Consider the following 13,586-nt stretch of genomic DNA (forward strand, 5'->3'; position numbering starts at 1 on the left):
ATCAAAATATCTATATATACACTTTTTATTATTAAATAATTCCCAAACCATAAAAGAATGAGTCACATATAAAAAAATAATAATAAAGTGAACAAACTAAAATTTCTATATACATGTTTTTAATTATTAAAAATAAATCCCCTATTAAATTCATAATTTATTTCCCAATATAAAACTGTAAAAATTTTCTGTCTCATCTGAAACAAACAAACGCACACATCCATGTGGATGTGTGTGTGAAAATGGACAATGTAGTGAATAGTTTTATCAGCGTGCCTTAGATGTTGGTCTACCTCACACCATACAAATTAAATAAACTATTTTTAGGATATTTTGTAATTTCCCACAACCTCAGCTTCAAGAATTAACCTTCATGTCCACACACCAAATTTTGCATCTCTACAAAACGACATCAATTAGAGGAATATAACGACTTTAAAAACCTTAATTAAACAACATCAATTAGCGGAATATAAGTCGTTTAAAAACCTTATATTTTAAAAGATTTTTACGCTAAAAAGTCGTTTAAATAGCCTAATAATTTCATGAAGAATGTTTGATTTTGTAAAACTCTATACTAATTCACAATTAGGGTTAATGAATTCAATATCGCATACACATAAAATTAATTTTACCATTAAAACCGTCAATTTTTGATATTCCGTGTGAATCGTCATGCAAAATCTTCTATCAACACCTCAAAACATAAGGGAAAATACCGTTTCAAAATTCCAAACTCAAAATATGCAATTATTTTTACCATTAAAACCGTTCATTTTTTATATTTTGCGTGAATTGTGATGCAAAAGCTTTCTATCAACGTAGCTACAAATCTCAGCATATCATCAATATAGCCATAAATAAACATCATTTTCAGCATCTTAATTACTTGCTAGTGATGATCTCTACATTTTTTTTCCCAAATAAAATAAAATAAAATACAGCTAGTCCATATATATCATCACCACCTTGTATCCTCCGTTACTAAGCAAAGTAGCCTAAAATCTCCAAATCCAAACAACCTACTTTTCTTCCATCAATCTCCAAAATCAAGAAAATGGGGAAGAAATCAAAGCAATCATCATCTCCATTAACAAAGCAAGAGAAAAAGCAGCAAAGCAACAACACCTTGATGAAGATGTTGAAGCCCAAAGTCTTCATCACGGACTCATCCAACTTCAAGAGCCTCGTCCAACAACTCACCGGCAACGCCATCGCCTCGTCTCCACCACCGCAAATCAACTCCTCCGCCTCTCCTCCTCCGCCCCATGCATACCGGGACGTGTCGTTTGACTCGTCTTGCTTCAGCACGCCGGTGGAGGGGTCCCCGGATTTGAGGCCGCTCGATTGTTCGGATTATTATGGTTTCGATTTCGCGTCGCAGGTTGTGGATTTGGAGGAGATTTTGATGGGGATTGATTCCATCAATTGTTCCAATTTTAATGGTTTTGATTCTTGCTCTTATGCCAACATTCAGCAAGAGTTTTGCACATATGATTATGATTTTTCTGGCTTGATTTGATCATGATCATGATCATGATCATGAACATATATATATGTATATAGCTTATAATATATGTATATATGCGTTGTGTATTTTGTATTATGTATATGTAGAGGAAGCTAGTAGGAGATTAGGGTTGTAAGATTTTGTATATTTTGATACTCCTTATATGTTGATAATAAATTGTCTATTGTGAATAGTTTTTTTTCATATTATTTGTAAATTTAGTTGGTTTTTGTTCCTTATGTTTACATGTATGTTTATTTTGAAGGTTTATTGCAAGCTAGGAAATTCAAGTGAAGAAGTTATTACATGCAATAACATGATGTTTTTCAAAATCTCATACTACAAATTTGTAACTGATTGCATAATTTGTTGTTGGAAACTTGGAAATGGTTTTGTATTGTTGGTGTTTGTTGCACAACGTGAAACACTAATAAAATAAAATAAATGAAAAGAATATTAGAGGATGATATACATACTTTTAGTAGTATTAAAATAAATTCCCTGATATATAAATCAAATTTGCTACGTGGTTTGTACAGCAAGTTAATCAAAATGTCAATTAGTAAATTAATTAATACTCCACTTGTTAATATTCAAGAAACGTCATGCAGATTGGGAAGCAAAATTATAAATAGTCGATTTTTCTTAGTGAAAATACAGCAATAGCCACAGGTCCACAGACTTACAATAATGCCATCGTCAAAACGGTTCTGGTTTGCGTACAAAAAGTACGCAAACCAGAGGTATATGTCTGTGCGAGTGCGAATGCACACGTTTATATTCTACTTTAAGCACCGGAAGAACATTTTTATCTAGCATTTGAAAAAAAATACCTTTTCCATTTAATAAAAACAAGGAATGGAACATCAATTTATTTTTGGGGGGATAATAATACTCATATAGCCCAAAATTGGAGATTTAGATTTATCCTGTGTATTAGTAACAACATAGCCGATGAGTATCAAGAAGGACTCTGTGGCCCAATGGATAAGGCGCTGGTCTACGGAACCAGAGATTCTGGGTTCGATCCCCAGCAGAGTCGTTTCATTTTTTCTCATTATTTGGTTTTAATTTTGAATCTTCATTTATTTTTTTTTCTTAATTCATTATTATTGAATCTTCATTTATTTTCAACCAACTATTATTTCAACTGAATTATCATTTTTGCATCTTCGTTTATTTCCCCCCAACTATTTATCTCATTGATTATTCCATCAAAGTAAATATGTGAATTATTTTCTGAAGGCTATTCTTATAAGAGTGACTAGTTTGTCTATATATTACTACTATTAAGTTTGTGGCTATTATTTTGTTTTCATTAAGAAAAACAGACTTATTTTATTTCAAGTTGAATCCGCAAGTGTCTATTTCAACAAAAAAAACTTCATTAAACCATTTCTTTTGAATTTCCATTAATTTCTGTGTCTCCACTATTTCAACCAAACCATTCTATTTGAAATGCAACGAGAAACAAGAAACAAATAATTTCCATAAAAAGAAAAATGAAACTGATATACATATATAATCAAATGAATCAAATATTTATTACAGTAATAACCAGAAAACAAATGTGAGATAATCATCAGATCATTCAACACAAACTTTTTTCATTTCTCAGTTCCCTTTGAGGAACTTTGTATGATCAAATTCTTGAAAATAAAACTAAATCTAATCACAGTTTCACATGGCCGCCGCCGGCCTCTTGGCCGGTGACTGCTGCGTCGTCGCTGGGGCACTATACAACGACTTGAGCTGCCGGCTGATCAGTTTACTATTGTTAACAGCCATTTGCAGCTCCAAATCATCCGACCACCATTGCTCCAACCCGTGCGCCTCCATGAACTTCTGCTTCCCCTTTGAGAACACGAAGAGCTTAGCCGCACATGGCGTGTTCGTGTTTGTCTCCAGTGGCTTCGCATTCTCCTTATCACCATTATCACCACCACTCCCCTCTGCCCCAACCGGATTATTATCACTATAGTAGCAGCAGATGTAGTCACTGTTGTTCACATACAAATGAGGCACCCATTGCTTTGATCCCAACGTGACCGATGATTGCACCTCCTCGACACCATCATCACCCGCGCTCCTCGAGGGCAGCATCGCCCTGACCCTCTTCCACATCACCCCAGCCTTCTCCCCCATGTTCCTCAGGCTCGAAGCCAGCGACAGCGATGGGGGATTGAACAAATGCGCCTCCACAAACATGCCTTCTTTAGCTAGAGCCTTCCCGACTTGGAGAGCAAAGCCAGCACCTAAAGAGTGCCCTGCAATACACACATTGCTGCTCCCGTACTTATCTGAGATGGATCTCAGCGCCTTCAACGCACAGCTGAATCTCACCGACCCCTTGAGGCTCTCCCAGGCCAAGAAACGGAGATCATCCTCTATGTCTCGCCTGATTGTGGGGCTCTTCAGCAGAGTCCCCCTGAGCACCAGAACAGCCCTCGGTGCACCTTTGGGCCTCAGGAGCACGAAATCCGCCAATGCAGCTGCTCGGTCCCATTCTAGTATCGCCCCGAATATCGATCCATCTCTCTCGTCTATCAGCGTCTCGACCAGCTTGTACTTGAAAGGCGTCCACCACTTAGGGGCAAGACCGGTCTCGTCGCTTCGGCTATCTTGCCTGTCCAGTTCAAGCAAGTAAACTGCTTGTATGAAGCAAGCAATCACAGTCCTTTTATACTTCCCATCCTTCCTGTTTGATTCAATCCGTGTTAGAGAAGAAAAATAAGCTGAAATCCTCCAAATTCCCGATTAATTACACTTGAATTTATGCATTTATATCAAAATTTCAAAATACAACAGATCTGACTTGAATTTAGGTATCTGTGATTCAATCTACTTTCAACCTAAGTTTTCAAATTCCTCACTGAACCAAGCAAGAGAGATTCAGCTACAGAAAAAGAGAGTACAATTCATCAATTTATACAGCCACAGCACAGATGAGTAAATCCCTAATTTCAGCACACAAACGAGAAATTGGCAGAACGCTAATTCAAACATTGCAATCAAAACGAAAATTCAACAAAGGGGAAGATGAATCTCGGTTACCAAGTGGAATTGATGAGATCCCTCCAGTTTATGGTAGGAACATTGCGCGGTCCAGATACATGAAACGCGTAAGGATGCTGCTGTGGTTGAGTTTGAAGCTCTAATTGATTCGCGCAATCGAGGTCTCCTCCTGCTTCCTCCACCACCTGCAAAACCTCGCTTTTCACCTCCTCTGCGCCTTTCTTCGCCATTCCCTCTATCGATCTCTAACGCTAAACGAAAACAACACAGCTCCTGAATCTGCTAACACAGGGAAAGAATTGGAATGCGTAAAGATGGAAAAAGGAAGATTGAATGGAAAATTGTGTTAAAGCATGGTTGAATGTTGGGAGTGAGGGATGAGGATTTATTGCGTTAGATTTGGGGGAAAATCTAAAGCCATAATTGCTTAATTTAAAAATGGGATGCTTTTGAATAAGGAAGGGTGGGAGTTTCAGATGTGTAACGGTCATATTTCGTGCTCGTTGGTTTCCAGGTGGATGCTAACGTAAGCCGTATGTGCGCTGGATTTAGTTCATGGATTCCAACACGGCTAAGGAAAATGCATCCAAGGGTATTTTTGTCATTCATTCTTCAAAAAATTCAATATGCACTACTATACTATCCTCCTCTCCGGACTCTGTTCAGTTCCCACTCGACGAGAGCAAAATAACCGAAAATCGAATATGTAATCCAAACCAAACTGAAAATTAAAATTCGGTTCGATATTTTTTGTTCAGTTCGGTTTAAACTTTTGATTAATTTTGATTGGTTGGGTTCTGACGGAAAAAAATATCAAAATATCGAAAAATTGAATTTTTTTATTATTACTCCATATGACTAGTAAATTATACCTACAAACAAACTCTAGTTGTGTTGATTTATATTAATAATGTAATAATGCTTAGATTTTATAAAGATTTTAATTGTTTGGATACGCTATCATTTTTGTGTTGATTATAGAAAATTAATTTATATATTTTTAATTTTTTTAATTTTTTGGATATATTGTGCAATTTTGCTTTTTCAGTCCATATCGATTTTTATAGTTCAGATTTTGGATTTTATATAATTCAGTTCAGTTTTGATTTTTCAGTTCGGTTCTGTAACTGGAAACCGAACTAGAGTGTAGAAATTATGTTTATTCCTATCTCTAATTTGATTGTTCTTTTACTCAAAAAGTTGGATTGTGACAATGTATTTTGGTTGACTCCACAATGCTAAGATTACATTGTGTCTCACGATATTCATCACTCTCACCCAATTTACTTTTGGTGTATCGAAGACATGTCTGCATCTTATGTAAAGTGAGTCGGCATATAGTTTTATGCATTATGTTTATTGTGTTAAAGAGAGATAATAAAGTTAAACGATAGTCATGTTTTCTTTTCTTTTTTTAAGTTGTGTCATTTTGAATGATACAATGCTAAAATAATGTGCCACTTTGAATAAAACTAAGGAAATACTACTATATTGATAATCATTGAGGCATTGTAGGTAAACTTGGTAGCTAACTAATTATAGTGCACTATTTTCATAGTCACATGAAGATGAGAATCTTTGTGGTATAAACTCAAAATTTTGTGGTATATTCAAGTAGTGATGCCATTGTGGCCTCAAGCACTGGCGGACCCAGTGTAGGACAAGGGGTACAACTGTATCCCCAAAACTTGATATGTTAACTATATATTGTAATGTTATTTCAAATGAAGCTAAGTAGTTCAGCGGTAGAGCGTTGCTTGTTCTCTTCAATAACAATCAGGGTTTGAATCTCGGCAATTGCATAATATTTTGGTTTTCTTGCATTTTATTTATTGTCCTTCTTGCATTTCATTTTCTTGTATTTTATTTAGATGGTAGTAAGTAGTAGTATTCCTTTTTTTCTACTGCATTTAATTCATTAATCTACTTTCTATTTGTGGAATAGTTATTATATTGTTATTTATTTTGAAAATATTATTTTTATCTATATTCGACTTTGCAGTATTTATAGTTATGATAAAATTTCTTTTGTTTTGAAAAGAACTGAATTTTTCTTGAATCATTATTATATTCCTATTTATATACGATTACAAATAATTTATCAATTGTTTAGTGATTATATTTTTTTTATTTTTTAGAAATAGTTTAACTTTATTCAAATAATTTATGTTCAAAAGATTTAGTATTTTTTTATTATGTAATTAGTATATTTATATCTATATAAATAATTTATAATTAATAAAAATATTCATATAAAAACTAATAAAATGGAAGAAAAGTGATCGATCAAAGTTTAAAGTTTCAATGTATATGTCGTACCCCCGAATTAAAAATCCTGGATCTGCCACTGGCCTCAAGATGCTTATCTCTAATCATTCGTTTATTAGAATAAAAAAGTGGCAAGTGAAAAATCAGTCTTGCCAACTTCTATATGAATATGAGATAACTGCATTGAGTTTCAAGCTTTCCTACCTACGCCTTGAAACTGAATCACAATACAAAAATGAGCAAACAACACTAAGAGAGAGCTTGGAACAATAAGCGGTCGCGAAGAGCATCAAAGATCGAAGAACCTCCAGCATTTTGTGAAAACGACTGTCTGAATCTCGCTAGCAGTTCGCTATCCCTGGACTGAGATGCTGCATCTGCAGCTTCCCTGGCCATCCCGATTTTAGCGAAAGCCTGTTTGCCAGTTACAGCACATTCAGCTAGTGAAAGAGAAGACACAAAAAACTAAGTGAAAATTGCATGCTAGTTTAGTTACTTCAGCTCTCTCTCCCAGATCTGAAAGCTTCGGTATGTACTTCAGTGCTTCATCTTTCTTACCCGCGTCAATGCAAGCTTCCACAAATGGACGATAACCTAGAGACGATGTAACTATATGTTACTAACATGAAAAGGAACTAACTAGAAAAAGATTCAAGTTTAGTAATTGAGTAAAAAAAATGAAATACTAGCACAAGATATGGAAGTTAATGTCGTGCTAGTTATTTCTCGTTAGCCTTTCGTTTACAAAAGCAAGCAAAGTCGCAATATGCATCACCAGCAGAATCTGTGTCCATCAGTCAAACTGCACTGAAAACAAGCTTAGTATCGAAGTAACTTGTGAAGCCAGAAGGCACAAAGAAAAAGATCGTCAATCTAATCGACCTGTGTCTTGGCATTGGAAAGGTTATCATATCTTACGATGCCAAGTTTATTATCATTATGCAAAATACTGAAGATAACAGATGGAAAAACAGAGAAAAGAATACCAAAATAAGATGAAGATAAGAAAAATTGAACATAAAATATAAACTGCGAGCGCATAACACTGACCAATTGGTGGTCTCTTCTCTTTCGAAAATTTTTCCAGCGCATCCCAGTCTTGGATTGTTGCCAGAGCAAAGCATTTAAGCCAATACCATCGCTTGTCAGCAACCTGAATCATATTCATGTATTTCAAAAAATATTAATTGTGTGAATAAAAATCATACCCATCTATGAAAATGCAAGAGTATGCCTAAAACGGCTAAGCATGAATCATTGTTACTTTATGTCCAGCAGGGAAATATGTGGATTATACAAACCTTAAATTCAGCTCTAACTTTATTTGCAGCACGATGATTTCCCAGAACAATGCATGTTCGAATTGTGTCGCTGACACTTGAATCCAGAAAAATAGCCTGTTTTGTTGTTATCTCTAATTCACGTTGAATTCTGCAAATAAAAAACTATGCATGGTTCATTAAAGTAGAAATAGAAAAAAAAATTGAAGGGATTAGATAGGATTGCGGGGAAGAGGATCAAAGAAGAACAAAATCATGTTCTAAATGTCACAAGCCCGTAAGGGCCACAACACAACAATTACCTTAACAGTTTGGCATGTTCCTCAGCTGCGTTGGACTCAAACATATGTTCATTTGATTCCGCAAAAAGATTGCTAGCTTTTTCGATTAGTTTTATGCGTGCACCAAAAGATGATCCTTTGGCCCTTGGATCTTTTGCAAGTTCCCACGATTCTTTCCACAAGAGATAAGCTACCTCCTGCAAAATATAAAACCTTTTATTGCAACAAATGTTATAAAGAGAAGAGGCAAAAGGTTGGGCCTTAGGATCGATAAAGATCTGTGAAAAACATCATCTAAATACCATCTTCCAAACAGAAAAACTGCAATAGGCAGCAAGAGAATGGTGCAAAAATGCAAATATCTAAGTCATTCCAAAGACTATTGAAACTCCAGAAAATATATTTCCGGTATCATGGAATTAGAAAACTGAAATGACAGAAGCAATAGGAATTGAAGTTTTGAAAGACAAGCCATAGTATCAGGTTTCTTCTACAGTACAAGTCAGCTTGATAATAATAATAATAATAATAATAATAATAATAATAATAATAATAATAATAATAATAATAATAATTTGAAATAACGAGTGACGAAAAGAGACCCCACGGATCAGGTAAATGTGAATATAATATGAATGTAGGGAAAAACCAAATGAATCAGGTTAGTGTTAATTAACCTGGAGTTGCCCAGTGGATAGAAAGAAGTCCTTCAAGAACTCATGCTTGTAACACCTGGAAGAAGATCAAAAAGATATCCTGCATTAATGAAACAAATTTCTTCCCTTCCACGTGGCATTTGGGAGGATAAGTACTTTGCCTACCGAGCGTATTTGATAAACAGATCACGTGCAAGAGGTCTAGCCTGTATTGTTGAAAAAAACTCCATTGGCGAACTCTGAAATTTTGCAGTTTGTGAATCAATAAACTTTGACCAAGAATTCATGTAAGCATATATAAGAGCTTGCTCCTGTATAGATGTGTGAGAATATTAATCTTAAACAATACTACACCTTCTTCCAGATATGAAACATGACAAGATAAACAAGATCAGTGTCTCCACTTTCGGTAGCCTTCACAAGTGCTGAATATTCTTCCCCAATACTTAGCAAGAGAGGGATCTGACATACAGATACGTCATATAGGTGTTTCTTAAGACTGTCAAACAAGTAGCTTTAATGACAGACGATATCAAGCCAATATGTAATCATGTCTCTATACACACGTAATGAAGGAATATGGCATACAGAAGGGAATAGGGAAAAAATAACTCAAAACTCTACCTGTTTAGAGGAGCACAGCTCATGTTCAACTAGCATAGCAGCTAATTTCCTGCGGCCACGCTTATCAGCATGAGCAGCAACAGCTGCATAAGATATTCCTTTGCATATCTTCAACTGAGATCTAATAGATAATTATATTAGGCAAAACATTTTGCAACCAAACAAGTAGTGCAAATAAATAAGATATTCCTCTGCATATCTTCAAGCTACAGTTAGTATACTTAACCCAAGATATGTAGTGAAGTTGCTGCAAAACTAACTATATGTTCTTACATCTGGCAGCCAACAATCAGGGTAAAGAAACTAATCATGAAACTTTGGGTCAGTAGGTTGGATGGTTGGAAATATTGAATAATTCCTTTAGCACTACTCTATGTAACAAGATGCAATCTAAGAACCTCCTTACAAGTAAAACGACAGAATAGGTACAGAGTATATGTTAATGCCATGAAAGATTCTTATGATCATGTTTTTGTGGGGAAATAACTAAAACATAGACTACTGAAAAACTGACCTTGTCAAGTAGAATCTGAAGAAGAGTGGCATCAGGAATCATTGCGGAAGCTGATATCTTTGTACACGCCCAGTGCATTATTACAACTTCCTATACAAGCATCAAATTATAATGATTTCTTTTGCAAATTTGCTCACTACTTTTTTAAGGAGCATTTCTTTATCCTCATAGTTCTCTTATTCCTTTCCACCCATAAATTTTGTTTCTTATAAAAAAATATACAGTACTACATTACAAGAAGTTGATAGCTTACTTGGCTTAAGCCGAGGTATTCTGATAGTCGCAGAGCTAGAAGGTGTTTGTGGGCTTTAATTAGACGGTTGATCAGAACAGATGGAGTAAGTAACTGCAAAGAAACATTTAAAAAAAAACAAGCAAATAAATAAACTAGCATTTTGTAAGAAGCCAGGACATGACATTTTAGCGTAAGGTACTCAGATGCCAACACCTTGTACTGCTGAAGGCTTAGAGGAATTCCAATGTCGACATCACGTACAGCATTTAAGACACGGAGCATCTGACATATCTCTCGTACACTGTCACGTCGAACATGGCTGCCAAAAAAGCCAAATGGATATCAATAACATGAAAAGAAAACAGAAGATATTGCTTTTTGGAGAATTAAAATCCATTTACTACACCAAATTCAGACTACAACAGCCAAGTCCAAGTTACGGGAACACATAAACCAATATATGTTCAGTTCACTCATTCAAATTTCAATACGTTATGATGGTATGGAGTAAAAAATATGAAAAAGTAGAGCACAAGAAATATAATTTGTAAGATTTTCTGAGACTATCATCTACTCTATAAATCAACCAAAATAGATTCTCAATATAATAGCAGAATTTCAGTTCCAATCCTTTCTTAACCAATTGCAGAAGATAACACCTCACATTAGGAATGGAAATCAGTGTCCTCGACCTGTACATAGATACTGAGTACTCATCTATAAAACGAGATATTTAAATCATGAACTTCTGCATATAAATACAAACAATCAAATAAATGATGAAAATGCACATGAAGATCACAAATCACCTGGAAGATCGAACTACTTGACATATCAATTGCAATAGTAGATCATCTAATAAAAATTAGTCATTAGCACAACTTGAATAGGAAAAGGAGAACCTTAATTTCATTCATAGGAGGCAAATTTCAGCACTAAATATACCTAGAAAAGGTTTGACCATAACTTGCAGCTCTCAATAGTGTCCTTTGCAGTGAAATATCAAATTCATAGCCGGCAGCATCTATACAAGACTCAACAGCTTCAGGCAATGAAGAGTGGATTAATTTCAAGTTCTCAGCAGCCTGCAAATAATAGAATATAAATATTCAAAAAAATTTTGCATAGTTTTGGAATACAATCCCAGTCTTATCAAATTTTGATGAGTCTACTACCATATTCAACATTAATATATGTATCTTTTATCCAAATTTTCATCTTCTCAATATAAATTACATCAACTTAATTGTGAATGTGTAGGGGAGGCTAACAGGATAGCGTACAATGATTTCTATAAATCGGCTAGGTAGGAAAGGAGAGGAGTAATATAGCTTCAAGTTTTAAACTTTTTATCAGGTCGGCATATTTTAAAACTTCGAGGAGGTAAAACAATTGCTGTGGCAAAGAAAGAAAAGCTCACTCTGAAGTGTGAACCTAAATTTTGGAACCTTTCCTACTTTGGTCATTTAAGTTTTTCATTTCAACTATCTTAACTCTAACAACCTCAATGTGCCACGTTTCCACTGAATGCAGGCATATATAAAGTTGAGGCAATAGACAAGTTTGTATATAACAAATTTATACAGTATAATAGAAAATGCAATTAAAGACGAATACCTTTGCACTTCGCCTATCAAAATGCTCCAAGGCATCATACAATAAAGCAGGAGGTGATGTGCTTCCAATCTGAAAGATTGATACTGTAGAGTCTGGAACTCGATGCAAAAACTCCATGGTTGTGTTAGATAATATACGCACCCCATCGCATTCTGGAATAAGAATAATTGGCTCATCATAAATGTACCGTACCGGCTCTTCATAGGGACCCACCATCAACAACATGTCCTCCCAGTAGAGTAACACAGCATCCGATCCGCACCAAGCTAGTTGTTCTGGTGGGAGGGCTGACTGAAAATGTTGAAAGTGATAGTATAATTGTGTGAAAGCTATTAATTCACACTCCATATTTGCAATTGAATTAACTACACAAAGACAAATCTATTGCAATTGAATTTACACCGAATTAGCTAAACGAAAATGCTTATCAGAGCACAATGTACCTCACAAGTATAATCAATGAACTCTTTGGAAAAATCAGAGGACATAACCAGAAGCCTTCCATCATGAGTGAAGGACGCAACAAATTCCCCTTTCCTCGACAACACCATCTTCTGCAGCGGTCCAATTCCGGCCGCCAACGGCTGAATTCCATCCTCCTCCACCAGCAACACATGATCCCCAACCCCTAGCAGCACCTCCACACCCCCCGATTTTGCATACCCTGGCTCAATCACCGCCATACAATGCGGCAGCTCCTCCAATCCACAATCCGCCAATTTAACCGCCCTCGGCGCCTTAAAATCCGGCACCGCGAGAATCTCAAGCGCCTCGGTGATGCAAACGACGCCGTTCCCCCAAAACACGCAATCGACGACGCTGTTGTCGAAATTGAAGCACTCCTTGCCGAGGGAGAAGGTGGAAAGGAGCTCGGCGTGGACGCTGTAGGAGTAGACGGTACCGTCCTGCGTGATGCAGGCTAGGGTTAGGTCGTCGGTCCAGAACATTCCGATCAGGCGGCCGCCGGGGTTGCGCCAGACGGATTCGGCGGTGAGGCGGCCGGAGGAGGTAAAGATTCGGAGCTTGCGGAGGGCGGATTCGGCGTAGAGGTGGACGATTTTGGCGTCGTCGCGGATGGCGGCGATGGGGCCGGCGAAGGGGGCGCACGCGATTTTGTTGCGCGTGAGGTCGACTTGCTTCCACTCCATCTGGTAGAGCTCCGGTTTCCGGTAGTAGCGATTGTAGAGGAGCTGCCATTCCGCCGCTACCGTGACTCCTGCCATCTCGATTTTGAGATGAATTGCAGAAAACCGTTAGTGAGTGACGAAGAAGAAGAGAGCAGTTAAATACAGATAATAATTTTATAAATAAAATAACTACTTTTGATCAAATAAATTATGAATTAAAGTACAGAGTTGAATATTGATAAATTAAATTGAGTTTGATTTATTTTTTTCAAGCTCAATGTGAGATATACTGATAATTTAATCATGGTCTTTCGACTTACCTATTTTTTCTACTTTTAAAATCTTTATTACTATCAAATAAATTCTTGTGAAACGCTATCAAATGATAACTTATACTATACGAAAATGGTACTGTAATTTATAATTCCAATCAAAAGTTAACATTTAATTAGCAAAAGT

The 13,586-nt window shown here is 36.2% G+C and overlaps 2 protein-coding genes and 1 non-coding gene across 3 annotated transcripts; 1 reads left to right on the forward strand and 2 right to left on the reverse strand.

The window, feature by feature from the left end:
* Positions 1–2,479: 2,479 nt before the first annotated feature.
* On the forward strand, positions 2,480–2,552 carry TRNAR-ACG. The gene has a single exon. It is a non-coding gene; the product is annotated as a tRNA-Arg (tRNA).
* A 449-nt stretch (positions 2,553–3,001) lies between these two features.
* Positions 3,002–4,981, reverse strand: LOC121757312 (GDSL esterase/lipase At4g10955-like). Its single transcript, XM_042152855.1, has 2 exons — positions 4,565–4,981; positions 3,002–4,208 (listed from the first exon to the last, which is right to left on the reverse strand). The coding sequence occupies exons 1-2, from the start codon at positions 4,753–4,755 to the stop codon at positions 3,191–3,193; spliced, it is 1,209 nt and encodes a 402-aa protein (XP_042008789.1). The 5' UTR covers positions 4,756–4,981; the 3' UTR covers positions 3,002–3,190.
* Positions 4,982–6,804: 1,823 nt separating this feature from the next.
* On the reverse strand, positions 6,805–13,284 carry LOC121759484 (protein VACUOLELESS1-like). The gene is made up of 15 exons (XM_042155080.1): positions 12,444–13,284; positions 12,001–12,291; positions 11,329–11,468; positions 10,597–10,702; positions 10,402–10,494; positions 10,149–10,238; positions 9,635–9,748; positions 9,365–9,472; positions 9,176–9,249; positions 9,032–9,086; positions 8,376–8,551; positions 8,095–8,224; positions 7,844–7,946; positions 7,290–7,387; positions 6,805–7,207 (listed from the first exon to the last, which is right to left on the reverse strand). The coding sequence occupies exons 1-15, from the start codon at positions 13,221–13,223 to the stop codon at positions 7,043–7,045; spliced, it is 2,523 nt and encodes an 840-aa protein (XP_042011014.1). The 5' UTR covers positions 13,224–13,284; the 3' UTR covers positions 6,805–7,042.
* Between the last annotated feature and the right edge of the window lie 302 nt (positions 13,285–13,586).

Source organism: Salvia splendens, chromosome 12 (assembly GCF_004379255.2).
Source record: "Salvia splendens isolate huo1 chromosome 12, SspV2, whole genome shotgun sequence".
Classification (NCBI taxonomy): Eukaryota; Viridiplantae; Streptophyta; class Magnoliopsida; order Lamiales; family Lamiaceae; genus Salvia; species Salvia splendens.

What these genes read in the sequence shown, in the direction of transcription:
- LOC121757312 (XM_042152855.1), bottom strand. Translation starts at nt 4,755, where the DNA reads ATGGCGAAGAAAGGCGCAGAGGAGGTGAAAAGCGAGGTTTTGCAGGTG. An exon ending in GATCTCATCAATTCCACTTG is followed by an intron (nt 4,209 to 4,564) that starts GTAACCGAGATT and finishes TGAATCAAACAG; the next exon opens with GAAGGATGGGAAGTATAAAA.
- LOC121759484 (XM_042155080.1), bottom strand. Translation starts at nt 13,223, where the DNA reads ATGGCAGGAGTCACGGTAGCGGCGGAATGGCAGCTCCTCTACAATCGC. An exon ending in TCATTGATTATACTTGTGAG is followed by an intron (nt 12,292 to 12,443) that starts GTACATTGTGCT and finishes CAACATTTTCAG; the next exon opens with TCAGCCCTCCCACCAGAACA. An exon ending in TTGATAGGCGAAGTGCAAAG is followed by an intron (nt 11,469 to 12,000) that starts GTATTCGTCTTT and finishes TATTATTTGCAG; the next exon opens with GCTGCTGAGAACTTGAAATT.